Here is a 25,521-nt window from a genome sequence, read left to right as displayed (position 1 = left end):
TTATCTGTGTTCATCTATATTCAGCACCGTGTGACCGGAACTAATTGTGAGCCTTGTTTTCAATATTAGACTGCTCTCTGCCAATTTTTTTGAGAAAAGTTAATAAAACATGATTCGGTTAAGACAATCTTAGAGGAAATATTCTTGTCATATGAATGCATTTTTCAGAATCAAATATAACGTGATTTCTGGGTCTAAATATCGTATTATTCTATCTACATGTGTGATGTAACCACTTTCCGGGAACAAGCAGTTTGTCTGGCCACACTAAATTTGCAACAAAACACTAGTCAGTGGAAGACAGTTAATGTTTAAAAGAGCCAATTAGATTTCTGTGAACCAATGAGATTTCACCTTGAATGCAGCTATCACACATAGGAACAAATCTCAGATTTATATGGAACGTAGCTTTAAATGTCATTTTATAGCCTCACACCTACTTAAGACAACAGAGTTAGGCAACACTTCCCTTGTGAAAATGAGGTGTGCTTATTTCTATTGAATGTACTGTGTGTGAGTACTTCAAATCTAAATCTAAAAAAAAAAATTAAATTACAAAACTGTACTTTTTGGCCAATTAAGTGTATTAAAAGAGTAATTGTGAAATGACTTATAAAGATGTATTTAAGTGTTACTTATGTGAGTCAAAAACACTCTAAAATTATACTAAATCCATTTAATATCAATTTAATCTATCTTATATTTTTATTTAATTGCAGTTTACTTGCAATTAAATGTCCAAAATCATTGTATTCAATGTTAACCTCAGTATATTATTTTAAAGTGAAATAGTGAGTACGCTATTTAAAGGGGGGAAAATGTACTTCTTTGTCACAAGGGTTTGCAACCGAGAGCACACGCTAACGTATTGAGTGGTGTGAATAAAATACGATAATGTCAAGCAGAAAGACAGAGATGAGGAAAAGAGACAAAGGAGGGAGGGAAGTACTTGATGACAAAGACCTTGGCGATTACTCTGCCCAGATTTTTGCAGCTGAATGGCATGCCAGGCATTTGTCTTGATTGTTCTTCCTGGTTGTGGCCGGGTTGGCGTGAGTCACAGGCCAGATAAGCATCTATTATTTTTAGTGCTGAACAACAGCCCCAAGGGAGCTGGTATCCTGTTCATATCGCGAAACACTGCAACAGAGCACAGCAGAATTGGTCTGCAGGTTGGGATGTAACATGACAGACTTTGCTGCTGCCCTCGCAAAAATTACATGTGTGCTTTTGTTTTACTGAATGGTGATTTCATTATAATAATAATTATTGTATATGATGAATCTTAATAATTATATATATATATATATATATATATATATATATATATATAAATTATAACATAACATTTATATTAGTTGGCTAGAAACTACTTCCAATTAAAGCCAGACACTGTAGCATACCACCATAAGCAGACATGCACTATCAGCGATCAGTTTGACTCTAACTAATCTGAGCACAGAATGATTGACAGAGCTTCAGATAGCCATGTGACTGAATTCTTGACATACAAACACATTTCTAACTTCCTTTGAACATGTAACACCAGGACAATACAGAAGGAGATGGGTATTAGCAGATAGCTCTGTCTGAACAGGCCTGTCTGGTTATGGCAGCTAGCCTTAGGGTGAGATGGAGACCAAGACATGGGACATTAAATGGAAAATGGAAACATGGGATAATTATCTGAATCTCTTAGGAAATTATTGCTTCCACACCAACATATAAATTCATTTTGATATAAAGTGTCATGTCATGCATGATACTTATCTTTTTTTGTGTGTTAATCCTCAAATTGGCACCCAGACCTGTTGACAACAGCAAGGGTTTCTCCTAAACTTTCTCCTAAACTTTCGGATTAAAATCTGACTTTTTAATCCTTTTACACCTAATTTCTTTAACTCCTAATCACTTTTTAGAATTAAACTGGTCAAAGACATACGTTCCAATGGGAACACACATGCTGATAAAATATATACACTAAGATGCATTGGAAAAATGGTAATGGTATGTACAGTATATCAGGAATAAATAACATCATGGTTCTCTCGGTACAGCAGGAGGGAAAAAAAACTAAACATATAAACACACACACACATATAAATATATAGTATTTTTCAAACAATGCATAAGCGGACAAATTGCATTAAAAAAAAATCATTTACAATTAAAATTGTATTTTGGATAAAAGTCTACCTTAGCTTCTGCTCTAAAATAATGGGAGCCTTTTTACATTACTGTAAGGTTTCAATTAACAGCAGAGCCCAAACTTAAATTCAATTACTATTTATTTTTAACTATAATAATCAACACTCAAATTAAAAATGTGTATGCAATACAATGTCATTTTTAAACGAACTTCAAAATTATACAATTTCTATTATAGAATAATTTACACTGTAGCTATCATAACTTGTTTCATAAAAGATTTATTTAAACATATATTAAATAATTAAGACATCACTAACAGGTAAAGTAAAATTTAATAATGTAATGTATGTAGTCTACTGTTTCTTTCAAAATGCTTTTCTCTAGACTTCATTTCGCTAGCAAATAACGAGCTGTAGACATTGCTGTCAATCGATTACAAAAAATTGTATCTGAAGCTTCCTCGTCATCTGTATTGTTTCTGTGGTCATTGGACTAGCGCCTGATGCTCATGTGGAGTGTGTGTCTGAAAAGTCTCCTGTTTGATGTTGTCGTAAAGATGTTCTTTGTATAAATAAACCAGATTCTTGTTGAGAAAAAAAAAAGAGACAAATGTAGCAGTTGTGAGTGGGATGCCCAACCCTACAGTAGCTCCGTCCCTGCATTAACTGTGTTAAATATTTTTTATGTCGTTAAACTGGAAAAATTAATCTCCTGCATTAACATAAAGAATAAAAAAATTACAGCACTAATAAATATACATACATTTAAAATGTGATCCTTTAATGTTAATTTTTCAGTCAAAATAAATAATACTATATAAAAAATGTTCAAGTTAAAAACTCAAAATACTGTATTTAATCAGTATTTTTAAAGACTTTTTGGTAGGTTCACTTTACGGACAGCCTAATTATTATTATTATTATTTAATTTAGCTATATTTGTTTAAGGTTCTTTATTGGCATCTATGGTACCATAAAACCTTTAACATCCATAGAAACTTTCCATTCTACAAATGGTTCTTTGCAGTGAAAATTCCTTTGAGTATTAATGTTCTTCACTAAGAAAAAATGGTTCTTTTAAAAGCAGTTCTTCAAGGGACTCAAAAATAGTTTTTCTGCTGTGAAACCTCTCCTTTTGGAACCTTTATTTTTATACTGCAAAAAAAAAAAAAAGTCAATTCAATGTGTTGTTTGCCATTTCTTTGTAAATATTTGTGAAATTTACTAGCAATTTCTATGTGGAAATAGTTTCAAAGTAATTATTTTCAGTGGAGTGTATTGTTTTGATGCTGTTACACCGAGGTACTTCCCTTTAGACAATAATATAATTTGGTGTATATATTTTTGCATGTTTGTCTATTTCTGATGCTTGACAGACAAGATAGGAATGTTTTATGTTTGCTGATTGTGTACTTGTTGGATAGAGAGACAGAGAGGGGGTGTTGTTTTTGTGTGAGGCACTCTTTACAACTCCACCCCCGGGGTGAAATGTGACTGCAACTATAGCATGCTGAATGCTCAACTCCAAAAGAGAGAGAGAGAGAGAGTGTGTTTTACCACTTTTGACTGTCGGCAGTGTCACTGCTCCTTTGAGCTTTTGGCAGTAGAGGCAACTCCACTCGCTCGCTCCACACACACGGTGGTAACACGCTGACTGAACCTCCTCCACTTCAGCTCAAACTCCACTTCAGCGGACTACTTCAACAGGACGGCTGCTTATCTGCCTTTTCTCTGGTGGTTTTAAAAGCTTTTCAGAAAGTTCAAATGCTTTTTCCCTCATCTCTCATGAACCAATTTTAACTTAGAGTAAAAGGGACTTTTTTCACTCTTACATCTGCAGTTCAGATGTGTGGAACATGACAGATATGTTTGCTTCAAATGCTGCAGGACACGGGATGTGCACGACTTTCAGGATGCTTGAAGGAGAGGTGAAACAGAATTGATGCTGTTGTTCAAGATTTGGAGATACGGTGGTATAAAATGCAAGATTAAATGCAACATCATCATGGTATCGCAATTGCTGTAGACATTTCCAGCACCTATCTATGTCTCTTTGCTGCTGCTTGTTTCTGATATTAAATTTTTCAAATTTGCATGCCTTGATCTCTGAATACTGAAACATGGAAACTCTGAAAAGCACCACTCTACCATCCAATGTGAGCAGCATTCTATCAAACAATACGACATCTCCAGGGATTGAAGGAAATGGGTTGAAGTCCTTGGTGCTGTTCATCATGGTGATCATCGTCACCATTATCGTTGTAGGTAACCTTCTGGTCATCATCGCTATCGCACGCACCGCCCAGCTGCAGAACACGACAAATATCTTCATCATGTCTCTGGCATGTGCTGATCTAATAATGGGAGTGCTAGTGGTGCCACCGGGCGCCACGATAGTCGTAACGAAGACATGGCAACTCAATAAGACTTTGTGTGAGTTATGGACATCAGTTGATGTTTTATGCGTAACCGCCAGCATAGAAACCCTTTGTATCATTGCAGTAGATCGGTACATTGCAATCACGCGGCCTCTGCGGTATAAAATGCTTCTGAATAAGTGCAGGGCTCGAATTATTGTTTGTATCATTTGGCTGGTCTCGGCTCTAATCTCCTTCGTCCCCATAATGAATCAGTACTATCGTGCGAAGGATGACAAGAAAGCACAAGAATGTTACGAAGACCCCAAGTGCTGTGATTTAGAAATAAACATGCACTTTGCTATCATTTCATCAGTGGTTTCGTTCTACATCCCACTACTCATCATGATTTTCGTCTATGCACGTGTCTTTATCATTGCTACACGACAAGTGCAGCTCATCTTCAAGAACCGTTTGAGATTCCAAAATGAGTGCACGGGAAATCAGTCACTGCCGACGCTTCAAGGCAACAACAACTTACCTTCGACGTGCAATAATGTCAGAGGAGTGACGACGAGGCGGAAGAGTTCCCAAAGGCGACCGTCGAGATTAACCGTCGTCAAGGAGCACAAGGCCCTCAAGACGCTGGGCATCATCATGGGCGTCTTCACACTCTGCTGGTTGCCTTTCTTCGTGGCAAACATCATTAAGGTCTGTTATCGAAACAAGCTGGACCAGGAAGTTTTACGTCTCTTAAACTGGTTAGGCTACATCAACTCCGGCCTCAACCCCATCATCTACTGCCGAAGCCCAGAGTTTCGTGCGGCCTTCAAGAACCTTCTTGGCTGTCCCTGGATACCCTCTCTGAAAATGAACTTCCTTTACAAGGGGCTTCGGACTCGATGCCCCTGCTTGTTGGGGTCTGCTGAGCCAGGAATGCCTGGATCATTCCAGAAGCCCCCCATATCTCAAGAGACACTGCCTGAGGAGGGGAGCAGCCAGAGCAGCTACAGGAGCGAGGAGCCGTCATCGGGACAGCCGCACTCCAACGGAAGCACCTTCTTCAGTGAATTCTCTGAAGCCGAGACAGACTTGTAAGTTTCTCTCTCTGCTTACTTCATTGCTTTTAGCCATAGAGTTTTACACTTTACCTTGCCAATATTCATTTTAGTACTCACAATATGTCTGATCAATTTTCCAAGATGTTCAGAAGAACAAAATTTTATTTCTTGATAATGCATGTAAGGTCTGCACTGATGAACAAAGAATCAGTGCCATGTCAGTAAGGTCAGCTTGCTCTGTATCACATGTCAGGTGAATTTCAAACCTGCTTTAGTCATATGACCAAAAGTTGTAAATGCGCGTGCTTGTGGCCACTTTTCTCATGGGGGATGAAGACCTGTGAAAAGTGCGTCAAGGTTGAGCTGGGCAGTTCTGAAGTTGTCTCGGATTACAGAGCAATTGGACGTGTACAACATTTCATGCAGAAATGAATGACTTGTTATGGTACTGTTTACGGTGGAATGTGAAACAGCCAGGTGAAGTTTGTGCAGGGGAAAAAATACAAGGCTTAGGCTCATAATTGCTCGTGTTTATAGCTGGAATACACAGAAACAAACGGGCCAGTCAAACCTAATGCAGATGAAGCTTTCTTGGGGGAGCTACAACTCTTAATGTTCTTAAGGGAAACTGGCATGAGGAAGAATTTTTGCTTTGGTTTGAACATTTTGCCATTATCTTTAAAAGAACGTGTGTCAGGAGAAAAGTATGAGGAATGAAACAGGACACATGCTCTTATATGAAAGACAAACCATCTGCTCTAAATCTGCCCTTTTCTCTTAAATGCTCAAGAGAAGTGACCATCTTAAAAGAAGCACATTTGCCCTTTTGTTTATTTTTGTTGGACTTTAAATAGTTGATAATAGTGAAGTAAATTCTTTAATTCTTAAATTTTTAATAAAAAAAGTATTTTTTACTTCACAGAGAAAACTATGAAAAGTGAAAACTGATATACAAAATTTACCTTATAGCACATGGATATACAGATATCCATATTAAATTTAGCCATGGGACCAGACTACACAGTCTGCACATTTAGCTATATTTTCAGTGTCACTTCAAAGAAAAGCAACAAAAATCATGCTGCAATCTCAAATTGAGAGTAAGGGGGAAAAAAAGGCACAATGTCAAGTAATGTTCTCTTTTTTTATTACAGACCTAAATTTCTTCATCCAGACCAAAATTATAATTAATCCAACATTGTCCACAGGAGCAAATACTATTGTTTTGTTTCATAATGCATTTGCACTAGTAAGATTTACAATGCAAATTGCGATCCAATGGGGGGGGGGGGTGTTATCCAGATGAAGTATGGTAGTTATTTTAATGACCCACTGCAAGAGGCCAGTTGTAAAGTAGTTTTTTTTTTTTTTTTTTTTCAAATGTATAAACTCTGCTTCTGCAACACAGGAACTAAATATTTAAACTACACTGCATAATTCCAAACCTAAAAAAAAAATAGAAAAAAAATAAAAAAATAAATTTTTTGGCGTCAAAATACATTTTTGGTAAACATGTCACAGATAATAATAACAAAAATTAACAAGATTTTGAATTCACAAAAATTATTAAAACTACAGTAGATACTGTTTTTGCTCTGTCTACAGAGGCTTTTCAGGAAAGGTTTTTCCTAGAAGAGGGGAGACACACTTGACTATCACAGTACTGGTTTTACAGCAGCTGTTACAGGGGTCTGGGTGGGCAAGCCCTAGAGACATTTCCTAGCCACAATGAAGTGGAAACAATGCACACGGATATGCATTTCACATCCAAACACAGTCATGTGCACCAGACACTGCAGCAGAGACCTTTTTATTTTTTAAATCTTTGGTTTTGAGGAAATAATAAAAAGAGCACAATGCTTTCTCTCTTTCAAAAAAATGACCAAAAATTGGTCAAATTATATTTTTGTTGATTCAGTACATCCAACTATAAATAGACAACACACAGCAGACTTCATATAAGGAGCAAAATTTAGCATTTGAAACCCAAAAGGGAAAAGCGGAGAGAAAGGAACAACTCAGAATCCAGTTATTCTGCGCGACTTCAATCTCAAGGGTTCACGGGTGTCAGGTAGCCCATTTTAACAAACAAATCACATTAATCAGCGTATAGCTCACCAAATTACGAGTACATTGAGTAAAATTTGATCAGCCCTGTGATGTCTAAAGGCCTTTTACGTAAACTGTGTACTTTGGTTTTCGTACAACGTGACCAGGTCTCCAGTGAGATTCATTAAACACGAGGCAGCTCGAACATTATGTCTAGCACAATATAATAAGACAAAATGAGCATTTCAAGTATTTTTAGTGCAGCATATTATGAAAGTTGCTCTTGTAGACATACAGTAATTCAAATAATGACAGATGGGAGATAATGGCTGTGTTTTGTTTAACGGGAAGTCAACATTTTGCTGCTCCATGCTGCTGATGGGTACATTTTGTGTTGCCGGCAGAAACATGTATATGAAGCCACATTTGGTTTGTGTTTAAGAGTACACTGGGGTTGAAATGCTGTGTAAATGTATTGATTAACCCTCCATGAGAAAGACCATTTGTTGCATTTGTTTTCTGTAAGCAAGCATGCATTTTTCATGCAATATGAATTTTGGAAGTGGGACGTCAATTATATATAACCGCTGTAGAAACTAAATATGGATTGACCGTTTTCTGTAAATTTGTTGCTATCATTGAATTAACTTGTATGTGTGAGAATGAGGTTTCTGTAGTGTTTTGGCAAGTTTTAGGGCCCCTCTGTTGCTTCTCTGACACCCCTAGGAGCTGATAAACTTTATCAGTGAAACGCAACACTTCCGCCTTTAAGGAGAAGCTGTTTACGACCTAAACAGAGCAAGCGCAGTGAATGCTCAAAGCGAAGGCAAGATAGTAAGCAAACTCTTGACACGAAACCTCAATTTCTGCTTGAAAATGATAGATCATTTTTTTGTTTCATTTCAGGATTGTGAAGACTTAAAAAAAAAAAATCAACTAACAAAAGTTTACAGAGCCCGAAAAAAATTAAAAAATAAATAAAAGAGGATTTTTATTAAATTTATTATGTAATAATAACTATATAAAATTGTAATATCAGTATGCATTTATTATAAAACAGAATAAATTTTTCAAAGCAACAATTTTTTTTTTTATAAATTAATATTTTATTTAAATATATATTTTTTTTATTAATCTGTAAATAGAGTCTAAAATATAATTCTTATTTTAAATCACACATCTAAAAAAAAAAAAAAAAAAGACTCACGGTTCAGTGAGGGATTCAGCCGTAAACGATTCACTGATTCAACAAAGTTTCATAAATCTTGACTGAATCATTGAAAATAACTAGTTTATATGAGTTTCTTAATTTTGAATCAGAAACACGTGTGTAATCATTAATTAAACCTTTCATAAAGGTATTTACTTTGTGACAGTTTTCCCTACTCTCACCAATGGTGACTACATATTAAATTATTATTGCAAATTTGCCACATTTGCAACTATTTTTGTCAAAGTCTGGAGCCCTTTCTGTTTGATTTGGACTGTATCCGTTGCTTTTGCATCATAGTGTTGGTTTGTGCTTGATCTTGACATATCATCAGCAAGGTCAGTAAACACAGCCGTAAATGCAGAAATTACTTCTCCAAAACATTTGCATACTAAAGTCGAAGTCTGTTTTGATTGGAGGACTTCCAGTTGTTCTCCTGCTGATGATTGGCCAAAATAAATAAACTGCGTTCACCTATCCATGCAAACCTCATGTTAGATGGACACTTCAAAAGTAAAGTTTTGTTGGGATAATAATCAAATGAGTCAAATGAGACTAGAACATCATCTGCACTGCAGAGCATTCTCTCTGCATTACTCCATAGGATTACAATGTTCTAACTCTGAAAATGAACAGTTGTTTTATGGAAAATGGAACCGCTTTAAATCAGAATATTATTTCAATATGAGCAAGCCTGGAAATTTCCATTTGCCGCGTTAAAAATGCGCATCATGTCGTATGATATTCTACAAATTAAGATGTCCGTTCCATCTGATCATGACTGCACTGATTTAAAAACCATTTGCGAAGCGGGCTGTTACTGTACGGCTGTCTGAAACGTGTGCGTATTTTCCTGGAGCCTGACTTTGCAAACAGGTGCTTAATCACTGAATAGGTTTATGAAGAAGAGCACAATACAGCTGACAAGCTGAGGCTGGTATAATGGCTTATCTGTTCCCATCTCCTTCGTTGCTGTAACAGTGGGGCGCCATGTTTCCACAGATCACAGGTTTATCGCCACCATCAGCTACTGGTATCGCTCTCTGGCTACTGTTGATCTTTACAAGAAAGGAGAGCTAAGATTGGCTCTTGATTGATATAAAAAACAGAGTGGCATGACAGGTTTCGGTTTGAGATCTTAAATCAGCGGCAGAATAGTGGGAGTTATATACCTTTATTTTCCCCCATTTCATTTAACACACTAAAGCCACAAAAAGTGTTGGGGTGGGGTGGGGGTGTTAAATGCAAAAGGAAAAATTTTGATGATGGTATTGGTTGATCTTTTCCATGTAATACAATCAGGAGACTGAAGCATTCAAGACTCACGTAGGACCCAAAACACCTAAATAGATTATGGAAGTAGTCCATGGAACTATACACAATATTTCATCAAGAAATATAAAGCTGTGAATGATTTGTGAACCTTTTAAGTTAAAAAAAATACAATAAAAAAAGATTAAATTTACAAATCAGACTGATTTGATTCTCAGGTTCAGCTCACTGGAGCAGAACATCAGTTTTATACATTATATTTAGTGTTTCTGCATCCAAAAAACATACAGTGTGAGTAATGAACAATTATAGTGAATTATAACAATACAAAATGTAAATTTTTGAATGAACTGTTTCTTTCAAGTTGATTTCAAGTGGCATATAACAAAATTGTAATGACCATAAATTTTTAAACAATGAATATGCCCCTATAGCCTTCGGTTTCATAATAATGCTCTGATGTTGGCCTTCTGAACATGTGCATTGAGCCATATGTTGTACATCAGCAGAAGCATGCCTTCAAATGATTGCTCTATCATTCTCAGTGAAAAAAGAGGGAGAGCTGGAGAAAAAGAAAGAATGACCAAAAAAGTGCAGACAGAATAAGCAATGAGGTAATTCTCTGCAACAGGATATGAACTCAATATGGAAAAGAGCTCTTTCTAGCCATCCCTATCTGCCTGCTATGAGATGACCTCAGCGTTATTCTCATTGCAGGAGATCATCTCTTACTGAGGCCACCTGAGTCTAAGCTTACAGTGGTTTATCAGAAGAAGATGCGGCATCAGTTCAGTTTATGGAGTAAAACTTTCATTTTTGGGCATTTAAGATTCTTGTTTTTCTTACCCCAGTGATGTACAGTATCTCTAAATAATAATAATAATAATTGTAATGTTGCGTTCAACCTTTTATTGTTGCCGTGAAAGCCTTATATAATAATATAATATAATATAAAAAATACTGCAGTGGTTTGCTTACTTCTGTAGGCATCTGTAGACCTTAAACATCCATTCTGTAAACTATATCTTCACATTATAAAACTATTCTATTACTGTATGTGGCATCACTACTAAACCGCTCTTTTGGGACCTTTATTCTCAGGGTCACATTGGCTCCAGCATAAACCCATTATTGAAAAATATAATAAAACAAATCCAATTAAAACACTAGTAGGAGTCTCTCTACACCAGTGAGATAAATGTATATACATATTATATCATAATTATATATATAAATATATATATATATATATATATATATATATATATTAAACTATTAAAATGGCTTTGGTGTTTCTCCCTGAATGGATAATTGGAGCATTATGTTGACAAAAGACTTTAATAATAATAATTCCATATTTATTGGAATAATAACAATTTTATGAATACTACCACACAAATCATGATAAATCTTCTTTATTATGACCAAATCGTGCAGACACAGCAGAGTGGAAATATAATAAGCTATAAAAATATATACTGAATGGATTAGGATAAGCATTGCAATATAAAAGTTTAAAATACAGAAAAAACAGCAATATTGTGAAGTATCATTACAATTCAAAAGAACTGTTTTCTATTTTCAGATATTTTAAAATGTAATTTTTTTTCTTGTGAAGTGAAAGCTGAATTTTCAGCATCATTACGGCAGTCTTCAAAATCATGCTGATTTGCTGCTCAAGAAACATTTTTGATTATAACTAATATTAAACGTAGTTGTGCTGTTGTTGTTTGTTTTGATTTCTTTTTTAAGATATTAATACTTTTATTTGGCAAGGGTGCATTTAATTGATCCAAAGTGTCGACAAAGGCATTTATAACATTACAACATTTTTTTATATATTCTCTGTTCTTTGAAACGTTCTATTCAAAGAATTCTGAGGGGAATAAAGTCATCCACATCTAATGATCACAGCCGCGTGTCTACAGCCAAATCACAACCATTTGGACAACAGCACTTTTGCTTGCGTGATGTTTCTTCAAAACATCTTAAAAAAACTTTGCGTCATCTATATGCATCAGACTCTGCTGACATGCAGAACGTGTTTAATGATGCACTGACTCGTCCATAATATGAACTTCTTGATTTTGGAAAGCAAACATACAGTTTTGCTTCAGCATTGAACTCTGTGAACTCTACAAGTAGCAGACGAGTAAACTGGAGATCACATTATAGATCCATTAAAGCTTATTACACATAAAGTATCACGGCAAGTATATTTTTTTGTTCTGAAAAACCATCGGAAACTGCGCGCTGCCTCAGCGAACAATCATTTTTGCTGCAATTGGAGGACAAAAATGATGATATCCGAGCGAATGAGCTAGAGAATAAAAAACGAGGGATGTCACAGGGTTAAAAGCTATGATTCAGGCTGTTGAAAAAAGATTTGCAGAGTGTCAGAAAGATGTGGTTTCGCTTGTTTTGGATGTCGTGCTGAGATCAGAGTTCTCCTCATGCAGGAGAGATGGAGAGGGCTTTCAAACAGCAGGAGAATAATAACTCAGGCAGCCGCCAATGTCACATTCTGTTATTGAAACGAATACACCGTACCTTCAGCCCCTCAGGAACAAAAGAGCGTAAAAGCTGTGTATGAGAGCGTTTGAGACTTGAGAGTTTTTTCTTTCCAAAGAAGATCTAGGTATGGCACAGTACCCACATCAACACCTTGAGACGCTTTGCAAGCCTGTCACGTATACAGCAGGCGAGGGGAATGGGGGCAATGAAAAAAAAAATGTTTCCCATGGTTCATTTGCAACAAATAAAGCTCTTTTTCTAGCCTCAAAAAAGATTTCTTGACAGCTAAAAGGAAATTCCACCGATTTTTCAAAATGTCCTCAGTATGTTGGTGTGTGGACGCAGACAAGGCCACTTTGTATTATTACAGGCATCTCATTAATCGCTGGTCATTCAATAACAGCTTTGGAAAACACAGAAGGCTAATAGAAAATAAATGTATAACTCATAAGATATGAAGGACGTGTCACATTAACTGAGCTCCTTCAGTGGAGGGCCTATTTACTCTAAACCAGAAAAAAATATTTATTTTATGAAGGCAATAAATAAAGCCAGCTGTAAAACCTTCTGATCCACCTTCTGGCTTTACTGCATTTAAACTCTTAATACATTTGAAGACGGCGGCCTGAAGGCTAGATAAAACAATTACACACATGTACATCTGTTGCCAGGGGAGTTGATTATATGTGCAGGATTGTGGGCAATTTATTTTGCTTAATCCTTAATTCCCAATAACTTCGCTGCCCTCAATACATGGCTTTATACATCTGTTTATGCAGCCATAAAAAAGTATTTATTGTTTAAATATAAATACACAATATAAACTATATATATATACACAACATATATTATATAACTGTATTATTACATAATTATACATATACTATATAGTTTATACTAGTACTGTATATTTAGATTTTACATTTATTAGTTATATATTATTTGATTTATTTGATTTATAGAATACATTTCATTTAAACTTTATGTTTCTTATTTAAAGTATAATCTATTATTATTATTTTTTTTATTATTATTATTTTTTTAGATTATGGAAATTATGATTTTTAGAGATTCAGTGTTATTAATAGCCATAATGATATAACTTCAAATTAAATTTGATTAACCTTAACTAATAACTGGATACTAATAATGTTTTGTAATATTTGATTATTATTATTATTATTATTATTATTATTATTAATAATAATAATAATAATAATAATAAATTATTGTGATTACTGATTCATTTTCTTATCAATAAATTGTTACTGTAAATTAGGGATGTCCCGATCAGGTTTTTTTGTCCTCGAGTCCGAGTCCGAGTCATTTGATTTTGAGTATCTGCCGATACCGAGTCCCGATCCGATACTTCTATAATACATAAAAAAAGAATAAAGAAGAGCGAAAAAATAGATCCAGGATTTTGAAATATATTCAAATATAAAACAGCTATTTTAAATAGGCTAGTAAAAATATTTCAAAATCTTACTGTTTTGCTGTACTTTGGATCAAATAAATGCAGGCTTGGTGAATAGAAGGGACTTCTTAAAAAAAAAAAAAAAAAAAAAAAACCTTAACAAGCTTACTGTTCAAAAACTTCTGACTGGTAGTATAGGCAACTTTATTTTTTCTCTAATTTCTAGCTTTTAATTGGCTTAGAAATCTATAAATGCTGGACAATAACAAATAATAATGATTTGTTTATATACTACAAACACTGTTTATCACATAATAATGCAGAATAGTTTCTATACTGTAATAAATACTATGTCAATCAGCACTGCATTGTTCATACGTTATTTATCACCTGCTGGAGATGACTTGAAGAGCAATTTATTGTCGTGATCGTATATTAATGTCTTCGTGTTTGCATAAGTTTCTGTTTTCCTATGCGCACCACAGCATAGCTGGACGCTTTTGTCCATATTAGGAATATCCTGATATCAGCGCGAGAGCGCGCTCCGGCTTCGAGTATGAATGAAACACACACTGCATGAGAGTTTAGCGCTCTGTGATGTTCATCTCGCTGTATCCTGGGTCCGAATGAAATATCAGGTCATGCGCAAACTATCATGTCTCTTTGAGTTTGAATCTATATTTATTCACACCAGCTCTTGAAAACAAAGTGATGTCATGCCGCACGCGTCGCTGTTTCTGTGTGGAGTCAAAAGGGTCTAACTCTGTGCCACCCCATAACAAAAGATGTGTTAAAAATTAATGAGAATATATATATATATATATATATATATATATATATATATATATATATATATATATATATATATATATATATATCCGAGTCCTGATCGGGAGGTAACGTCCGATTCCGATCGAGTCTGAAACCACGCGATCGGGCCCGATTTCAGATCACGTGATCGGATCTGGACATCCCTACTGTAAATGATACTTTTTGGACGAATATTTTTATGAGTAACAGCATCAGTACTGAAATATTGCCAGATCGATTCTCCCACCCTGAATTCAAGATAAATTTTTTATAAACATGTTGCCTTATCTTAAACAAATGAAGCAAATCTGTTTTTTAAGGATTATTCTATTATTTAGTTTAGTATTATTTATATTATTTAACAGAACGAGACAAATGCTGCAGAAAAGAGCAGCTAATGTGTACATCTACTGATCTGGATCACATTTTGTAGTGGTTCTTGTACAAAGTCTAAAGCATGGAGATATTGTCCATGAGAGCGAAACTCAATCTCCTGCGGGATTGCAAATAAACTCACCAAAATGAGTTTAAGCTGTCATTGGCTCAGAGTTTAATTCAATCTTTGGTGACATGATTTGCATAGCCAGTCGTGGATGAGCTTTCTGTTCCTTTCTCAGCTGTGCTTGGCTCCCTCATTCTGCCAAAACAGCTGCGTAATATAGTCAATATCTCTGCATTTCCAAATTTCTCATGAGAGGGAACAGTCAAGTTGCTTTCACATCAAAGGTAGAGAGAAGCAGCTGCTCCCGTATCACAGAAAGCTTTGCCAAAATTTGCATGCGATTATGATACAGTGTGGTTTTTCAGTAATTGGCCAGCAGCAGCGGTGGATTATGGGCCATTTATAAGGTGATGACATTCACACCGAAGCCTTGTTCACACTGACCTAGATTTTATTGCTGGAGGTCGCCAAATGTCTGTATTATTAGTGGCCAATAGTATATTCTGCCACTGGGAGACCTAATGTTGGGCATAGCTTTTGTACAATACTAAATATGATTTGAAAAAAAAAAAATAATTAACATTTGAGCCTTACTGACATGAGGGTTCAAAAAAGGATTGTAAACACTGCCCTGTGGTATGTTTTTAAAGCAAACATTGAGCACTCTGCAATTCACTATTCAACACCAATCGGTTATTTTTGTGTTTGTACTCTTCAGAGCCGAAAATCATCGATTGAGAACCTCAATGTTCTGCCCTATAAGGCCTTCAGGCTGTTTTTAAAGTTTGGCCTGTGTTCATTCGGTTCAGAAAAAGAGAGTCAGGGGGGAAAATGCAGAATGCCTCTGTAGGGTAAAGCACTGTAGGTCAAAGGGCAGCTCTGTGGTTCAGTTATGCTATAGAGTAAAAATGCAGTAAACAACATAGAAACTGGACTGGCAGATGGGACAGGGGGAAATATTTGTTCAAACCGTTGTCATTCAGCTTCCGATGTTGAAACAGTTTTGTGTCAGCTCTAGCAAAATATTAAATATCATTTGACAGGGTTGGAATAGGATTACTAAGTGCCACTTTTAGAAATATTTATTCAGAACAAACTTAAAACAATAGTTCACCCAACATCTTAATTCTGTTATCATTGCCCGTATGACTTACTTTCATTCTGAGGAAAACAAAGCAATTTATTCTGAAGAATGTTTAGCTTTGGTTCATATAATGAAAGTCAGGGGATCCAAAAGTACTAGACCAATTTCAATTTAATCACGTGGACAAAAAAAATAAGTGTTCCTCAGAACAAGGTCAAACAGGTTCAGCATGGCATAAAGGAGAGAACATGACAGAATTTAGATTTTAGATCAATTATACATTAAATAATTATTGCAAAAATAGATTCTACCAGAATATTAAATATTTGACAGGGATGGAATAGGAATACTAAGGACTTCTTTTTGAAATATTTATTCAAACAAGACTTCCATTATTCCTTTCTTTCTGAGGAACATAATACAAGTTATTCTGAAGAATGTAGTTTGGTTCATATAATGCAAGTTAATGGGGTCCAAAACGTATGGAACTATTTTTTTTTTAATAGATATATTTTTGCATGTGTTCCTTAGAAGAAAGTCAAACAGGTTAAGAATGGCATGAAGGTGGGTTAATGATGATAGTGATGTTTGGTGAACTGACTGTTTTGATGATCAAAATAAAAAATAAATAAAAATAAAAATTAATAAAAATAATATCTGACTTTCTTAGTCAACAAACTATCTCTATATTTGTTCAAGCCATTCTTGTAGAGGCAGTGGCGGATCTAGAAAATTTTGCATGGGGGGGGGCAAAGGGGTGGCAAGAGGTCTTGGCAGGGTGGCAGGGGTACATGGAATCCCTATATATGAATTGCTTTAAAAAAAAACACAAAAACACTTTTAAACTACAGTAGTTATTGTTTAATCATGCCCTTACACACTACAACGTTTTTTAATTCACAACACACACACCAGTTATGTTTAGACTACTTAATTCTATTGTATTTGTTATTTCCCCAGTTGTAACCTGGTTTCATTGCTGTGATATCTGAGAGGAATTGGATTTAATAGGACTGCTTAGGCTTAGCTAATCAAATGATCGATCTCCTAACTGGCACTGTATTGTGTGTTGTAACGTAACAGCCCAAACTAAAATTGGGTATTTTTATTTAAAGTAATTAATTAATTATTAAAGCGATTTAAGGGAATAAAGAAAAAGAAAGGCTTGTTGTATTAGTGAAATAATTGTAACTATTTGCAACTAATATTTTATTTGTAATTTACATAAATGAATCAAGGAAATTATAGCATATTTTCAATTGAAAAAGGCAAAATTTAATAAAGAAATAAAAAAGTTGAACTTTTCTATTGTAAAACAGTCAAATATTAAATTATCTACTTACATTTTACCAGGCATTTGTTAACTTATTTAATAATTTTGACATTGATGAGCTAGACCGCTGAACTTTTAGTCTTCCTAAAAACAAACAGAGAGTTGCGTAATGTAGTGCATCAGAGCAGCATCAATAATAATATCAAGTGAATCTCTTATCTGCATCTTAAGTTTATTGCCAATAATAATGACAGGTTTGTGAACGTGAACTCGGTGAGCTCGCGCAAAACACATCTTCAGCACAGCGACTCATTTAAACGCCTCTGATTGGCCGATGTGATCAACAGACATGTCTGTGATTGGCTACAATGCTCAACGTTGCAAAAGCACGTCAAAAGTACCTTTAATGCAAAGGGGAAAATATAAATAAAAATGTAATATGCCCTGTTCATGATTAGTTAATCGCGGCCGCTGTAATCTTATTCACATTTGTTTTTCTGATGAATTGTTTTGCTCTGTGAGAAAGACAATTTAACAAAATATTCGGAGCTTTACTAAAAACTTTCGGGGCTTAAACCCCATTAGCCCAGCCCTAGCGCTGCCCCTCAATATTTTATATTTTTTATTAAGCTGTTCTTGTCTTTACTAAAATCAAAATCAGGCTAATCAAAGAGAAGAGTGCTCTTAAATCACGAGGGAGCGATTTGACCGCTGATTTTGCCTAACATAATAGACTGTTTTTGCTGATGCTGAATCGTCTTTAGCATACAATACATTCATTACAAATGTAACTTTAAGTTAAACGTGTCTTTAAACTACACCTGGGAAAACTCACTTCACCTTCAGAGGATCTGTCCGGGGCAGTTCAGTCTCTGGTTGCAGGGCCACCGCACCGAAGCAGACTCGCTGTGTGTATGAGCCAGACTGAGCGAACGCCGCTCTGCACGTTTGAATCAGGGACGTAACTAAGTATTTGAGGGGCAGGGGGGAAGGACGAATAATACATTTAAAATTAAAAATGAAATTGTTCACTTTTGGTAAATGTATTGGACATAGTGGTGGGTTGTTTTTGTAAGTACAGTTTTTGGATCATTAAAGTTAGGGGGGCAGCTGGGGGGGCAAGGCTCTAGAGTGGGGGGGCACCTGCCCCCCCTTGCCCCCCTGTAGATCCGCCCATGTGTAGAGGCCTGTAATAGATTAAGTGTAACACTTGTGAGAACATTTGTTGATTGTGAGGTCACTTCCTCAACCATGCCAATACTGTGGTTTGACTAAGTGGCTGAAATTATATCAGCGTTCTGAACTCTAACCTCAAGGCTTTACAGTTAATTTACAGTTAAACTGTGCAAATTAGATGGACAACAGGCACATTACGATGCTGCTGGATCTACAGGGCCTTCGGTTTGGTACAGCTGGTATTGGAGCATGAAATCAGCCTTGGAAGAGCTCCATTTTACTGAATGATAGGACAGAACTACATCCATGGAAGCACATAATCTAAATATGACACCTTATTACTCAAAATGACTGCACAAACATTTATGTACACATATAATGACATCAAATTTCCTTGCCAAAAGAGATGGATGTGTCTGTGACAAAAAGCAAACAAACGCAGGCTGGATTGCCATGAATTTAGCTGATGAAGAGATGATTGGGCTGAACTAGAGCCACCTCGATGAGATTGGATCATGTAGGGTTTTTTTGGAATGGCCGAATCTGGTTGGAATGCTGAAGAAATGTGTCACCCGGTCCTGTCAAGATTTAGTTCCCACTTCCTTCTTTGATATTTGTCGAAAGCCTTTTCCTCTGATACTGGACAATGTCTCTCGTCAATGCTTGTCAGCAAACACGGGCGTTTTTCTCACGAGAAAGCAAAGGGTGAAAAAAAATTATAAATGGAAGTTGTTGTTTCTTTCACTTGTATGCGGCATCTATAAGAAGAATTCCATGTATGATACATGAAAGGCCTTCTGGACATCCAAAGGCATATTTGATAAATGAGCTAAAGCTAAACAGGATACTGATGTTCCACCCACAGTACAAGCTAAACCTTTCTATTTAGCCTGATAAAAATCATGCTTTCCACTGCTGGTTTACATTTTATTACAATGGCGACCTCAGTTTCCCTCGGGCACTATGACAGGTATTGTGCTATATAAATGGCTGTGATTCATCTAAAATGGAAACACTATGGCCAGTGAGGGCTAAGTAGAGTAAATCAAGTTGGAAGAGAGCAAGATATGAAAGTGTATATGTGACTGCGTTATGTTTTATAAACTGTTATAAACTGTTGTATTTTTTTTATTAACTAGCATTAATAATAATTGTGAATACTGTAACAAATCTATTGCTCAAGTTAATAATGATATCTAATTTGACCTTAAAAAGTACCTTTAATATAATAGTCAACAAATTTTAAAGTATGACACAAGATTATTAAATAATCTTTTAAAATGTACTTTTATGTAAAACCATAGTCTTTGGTAAAACTGGCAGGAAGATGATGAAGTTGATGATGACGTGGCTGTCTGAAGAGCATTACATTTTAAACAAATGTACAATGGAAATGAAACTCCAGCTAAGACTCTGCGGCCTTCTTTTCATTGTCCTCACATGGATATGGATGGCGGCAGACAAAAAGAAGCTGCACATTCTGTCAGCACATCAGAAACCAAAGGTTAAAAATACCCCTCGTTCCTATGATTCTTTATGATGTAATCAGAAATGAATCCATAACAGCGGCAGAGAGCTGAATGTGATGAATGATTGGGGTGCCACCATCAAACAATTCCGATAAGTGGACAAAGCCAGCAGGATATAATAATAGTGTGGATATGAATATTGAAATGGAAAAACGTACAGTAATGTCATGACACACATTCGATGATAAATTGGAATAATTACACTGGGAATAGTACACCCCCAATTTGAAATTATAACATAACAGACCCCTTTGACCCCTACAGAGTCAGGTAACAAAAAGTTCTCAGTTTTAATGAATAGCTTTGTAAGAAAAATAGCAGTGGAAGCATGACAGGAGGGAACGGCTCGAGCTGAGTTAGCGAAATCACAAAACGAAGAAATTCAAAACGTGTTCCAGGTGGCCTTTCTGGGCATGGCAGCAAGGCCAGATGTGATTAAAATATTTTCAGGTCATCAATCATTGAAGTTGACCATGTTTTACATCTGACATTTCACTGGACCCCTTTCCCAAATAAAGCAGTGTCCAATATAGTGGCCAACATAACCATCTACCTTTACTCAGAAAAAGACATTTTAAACTAAATACACAGTATTTGAAAAGATGGGAAAATATCCCAATTTTTCACACTTAACAGCCTCTCGCAGACTTACCTGAAAGCACCGGCCAAATGTGAAACAGAAGCAAGACTGCGCTGCCACTGACCTCTGCTGATAGGGGTGAAGTGGGCTTCCGGCTGATTAGGCTAACGGCGGCCAAGGACGGGGCTGTGTATTGTTTAATATAGCAAAATGGACAATGAATCATGGAGATTATTCCATTTTGGAGTTTGCAAAGAGAACACTAGCCTTGGCTGAATGTCGATGCATACACCAATGTGGTGGATCGTGATATGATGTCAGTGTCAATCAAAGCAGATGGTGCGGTGTTGGTCAAGGTTAGAAAACAACACAGCAATAGTCAGATTCCCAAATGAAAACTAATAATAATAAATCAAATAAATATACAGTACAGACCAAAAGTTTGGAAACATTACTATTTTTAATGTTTTTGAAAGAAATTTCTTCTGCTCATCAAGCCTGCATTTATTTGATCAAAAATACAGAAAAAACTGTAATATTGTGATATATTATTACAATTTAAAATAATTGTTTTTACATTTATTATACTTTAAATTATCATTTATTTCTGTGATGCAAAGCTGAAATTTTAGGATTAAGTAATTGTAGCATTATCACATGATCCTTTAGAAATCATTCTAATATGATGATTCATTACCAAAGTTGGAAACAGTTCTGCTGCTTAATATTTTTTCAGAACATGTGATACTTTTTTAGGATACTTTGATGTATAAAAAGTAAAAAAAAAATGTTTTTAAAATATAAATATTTTGTAATAACAATATACACTACTGGTCAGTAATTTGGGGTCAGTAATTTTTTTTCTTTCTTTTTTTTTAATAAAATCAATACTTTTATTCCGCAAGGATGTGTTAAATTGATAAAAAGTGATAGTAAAGAAAATATATTATTAGAATATATATTATTAGAAATTTCTTTTTTATTTTGAATAAATGCAGTTCTTTTTAACCTTTTATTCATCAAATATATTAGACAGCAGAACTGTTTCCAACACTCATAATAAATCAGAATATTAGAATGATTTCTAAATGATCATGTGATAGACTGGATGTTACATGTGACACTGAAGGCTGGAGTAATGATGCTGAAAATTCAGCTTTGCATCACAGGAATACATTTTTTTTAAGTATATTCGAATTGAAAACTGTTTTTTTAAGTTGTAATAATATTTCATAATATTACAGTTTTTTTCTGTATTTTTCATCAAATAAATGCAGGCTTGATGAGCAGAAGAAACTTCTTTCAAAAACATTAAAAATAGTAATGTTTCCAAACTTTTGGTCTATACTGTATATATATATATATATGTGTGTGTGTGTGTGTGTGTGTGTGTGTGTGTGTGTGTGTGTGTGTGTGTGTGTGTGTGTGTGTGTGTGTGTGTGTGTGTGTGTGTGTGTGTTTTAATAAAATAGAAGAAAATAATAAATAATTTAATAAAAAAAATAAAAAAAAATAAAATCTTACAATCCCCAAACTTTTTAATGGTGGTGTATCCTGGTTTCCAAATTATTTCTTGAGGATCAAATCAGCATATAAGAATGATTTCTGAAGGATCATGTGACACTGAAGACTGGAGTAATGATGCTGAAAATTCAAATTTACATCAAAGGAATCAATTATATTTTAAGTTATATACAAATATTTATTTTAAATTGTATTAATATCTTGCAATTTTACAATTTTACTGTATTTTTTATCAAATAAATGCATCCTTTGTTAGCACAAGCGACTTCTTTCAAAGACATGTAAACATATTCTTTCAAAAACATTAAACTTACTGACTGGAAACCAATAAAAAAATCAAATATTCATGAACATGTACTGAAAAATTCACAGGAACTGCAATGTAGCTACTGTACCTTTCAATTAAGAGAGATAACTGTCACGCCTTACTCTAAACAAAAATGTCTTCTACTCATGGCTGTTTATTAAACCTAGAACCTTTGAATGTGTCCGGTCATCTTATATTCCATCACGCTGCCCCCTGAGGATGGAGCGGTGGGCCGGGCACTCTCAGAACATTTCTCATTTTGTTTTTTCCTCTTCCCTCAGATAGCACATAAACGCTCTGTATTGTTTATGTGTTCCTGTGGAGACATGTACAGTAGCTGAGATAGGATCAGAATCTCAGGCATTTAAAGCAAAAAAAAATAGTGGAGAAGAAGAAGAGGTAGGGCTCACAGCAGTGTGACGAGGTTAAGGAGAGGCCGCTATGAGATGAGGGATGCTTAACTGAGACTATAACTGTCACTCAGCTAGTCAGTCTTTATTAGAGAAACACTGACAGTGGAATGAGATTGAAGCATGTCGTAGATGGTCTAAAATTTGCTTTGGCCTTGTAAGAGATATAGACGCTATAACTGTTGAATCCACAGATCCAACCGTCAAGTCAATTCTAATTAACAGAATGTGTACCATCTGCTACAGATTACCTACCAACCTGAAGCTTCATGCACATATTTTTATTAGGGGCACCAGTTTGCACTCCTAACTCATTTGCTGCCCTATAGGTAAGATGTGACATGACCAAAGAAGAAGAAGATGAAGAAAAACACTTCAAGAAAACACTGGGTTCAAATTCTGAAATGATATACAAATGTTTAAAAAAAAAAAGTTTTTTAATGCCTATTAAGGTCAAAAGTCAATTGTATGTGTCCGTGCACACATATAGATATATATATATATGTGTGTGTGTGTGTGTGTGTGTGTGTGTGTGTGTGTGTGTGTGTGTGTGTGTGTATATTTATATAAAAATTTGACATACCAGCATATTAGTGTGGAGTAACATTTAAGATTGTTCCATTTTACTTTAAAAGCCTGTTCATTTTCAAAGCTAAATATACTGTATGTGTCCCTTCTGTTTAAATGGAAACAATCTGCTATATCCAACATATTTTTAAGCTAAGACACCATGGATTTGGTAACTGGCCTGCGACAAGGGAAAGGGGCAGTACTAGTCCATCCAAATAGTATCTGACAAGTTAATGCCTTTTACAAGCCAGTGACTGTCAGACCGAGATTTGCATTTAGACATGCAGCCAGCGTTTTTGGCAATGTTTCCATTCACACTGGCTTTATTGGTGTGCACAGCTTTGACCACTTAAATAAATGTAATATCAGACGGCTACTTTTGAATTTCCAAACGTGGCAAGTTTTGTAACCCTTAAAGGTAAAGAGTGTTTTTTCTCTATCAAACAGACAGACAGATAGATTTTTTCAAGCAATTTCTCAGATTTCTCAAACATTGGTCAGAAACATATACAGTATAGTAACACCCTAATCTTGGTTTATGATCTAGTGTTGTATCAGTGTTTAATATCACCTACAAATGGTTTACATATAGCTGTCTTTGCATATTAAAAGGATTTTTCACCCAAAATTGAAAATTCTGTCATCATAATCCAAACAGTTGCTAATCTCCATTGACTTCCATAGTATTTTCCCTACTATGAAAGTCAATGGGGACCACCAATATTCTTCAAAATATCTTCTGTTGTGTTCAACAGAAGAAAGAACAACTTTAGAGTGAGAAGTGTTCGTTATTTTCTTTTCTTTTTTCATTTTTGGGGTGGAATACCCCTTATAGCTGGGAAAATACTAAGTATTGTAATAAATATTGAAAAAAAAAACGTGCTTTAATCTGATATTTCAGTTTTTTTTTTTCAGCTGTAACCTACATGGGCAGGATGGTTGAAAGTCTCTAGCACGGCTGAAAGAAAAGGACGCTGAGGAAGAAGCAGGCAAAAGGACTGACCTACATCACAGTTGGCTGGACTTCCCCAGCAGAGACCACAAGGGCCCAGCAAAACATCCATGAAGCCATCAGGGGAGCCTGCTCCAAAAATGAAAGACAAAAGAGTGCACAGATATAACCACAGGGAGACAAGTGCTGAGAGAAATTTCTCAAAAACAGCCCGTCTATGGAGAGAACGACTGAACTGGTACTGCTCATGGAGGAGTGTAGCACGGAGCGATCTGAAACTGCTTACGTTCTATCAAACCACGGAGTTCTGGCGCGATCCACTTCAGCCCAGTTTGGTCCGGTTTGTTTGGCAAAAAGAGAATCAGACCTGTAGGTCCTCCAACATGTGTTTCAGTGCTATGTTCTGAGAATGGACTTCTTCAAATATATGGACACCACAATAACTCTGAATAGACTCTTTAAGCACAGTGTTTTTTAAATATAAAAAGTTTAGATTTTGTACAAAGTCCTATACTAAATTATTATTATTTATTTTACTCCCCACATTTTAGATGTGAATGTATAAAATGCTTGCAACATAAATATATACGTGTTGTACAGGTTAACACTTCAGCAGTCCACTGATTTTTTTTTTTCCAGTCCAGCCAACTCAATATATAAGCTACAAGATTTCCCAATCTAAAAACTAAGAACGTTGAGAGCATGTGGACAGGTTCACCAATTTGAACGGGAGCGTTCGAATTTGGTTGCTGTGCAGTTGAGTGTAAATTGTGTAAAATTGAAAACAGATAATGAGAGGAAGGCCAATTCTTCACTCAATCACTCACTCACTCA

At 35.4% G+C, this 25,521-nt stretch overlaps 1 protein-coding gene across 1 annotated transcript; it reads left to right on the top strand.

Annotated features, from left to right (window-relative positions):
* Nucleotides 1-3,974: 3,974 nt before the first annotated feature.
* Nucleotides 3,975-25,521, top strand: LOC132097512 (beta-4C adrenergic receptor-like). The gene is made up of 2 exons (XM_059503268.1): nucleotides 3,975-5,601; nucleotides 24,651-25,521. Exons 1-2 carry the CDS (start codon nucleotides 4,271-4,273, stop codon nucleotides 24,676-24,678), a joined length of 1,359 nt encoding a protein of 452 aa, XP_059359251.1. The 5' UTR covers nucleotides 3,975-4,270; the 3' UTR covers nucleotides 24,679-25,521.

Source organism: Carassius carassius, chromosome 21 (genome assembly GCF_963082965.1).
Source record: "Carassius carassius chromosome 21, fCarCar2.1, whole genome shotgun sequence".
NCBI lineage: Eukaryota > Metazoa > Chordata > Actinopteri > Cypriniformes > Cyprinidae > Carassius > Carassius carassius.
Note: the sequence above shows the minus strand (reverse complement) of the source record. Positions and strands in the feature narration are given on the sequence as shown.

Excerpts from the sequence above, each read along its gene's own strand:
- LOC132097512 (XM_059503268.1), top strand. The coding sequence starts at position 4,271 with ATGGAAACTCTGAAAAGCACCACTCTACCATCCAATGTGAGCAGCATT. Across the intron at positions 5,602-24,650 it reads TCTGAAGCCGAGACAGACTT|CTGTAACCTACATGGGCAGG; the intron begins GTAAGTTTCTCT and ends TTTTTTTTTCAG.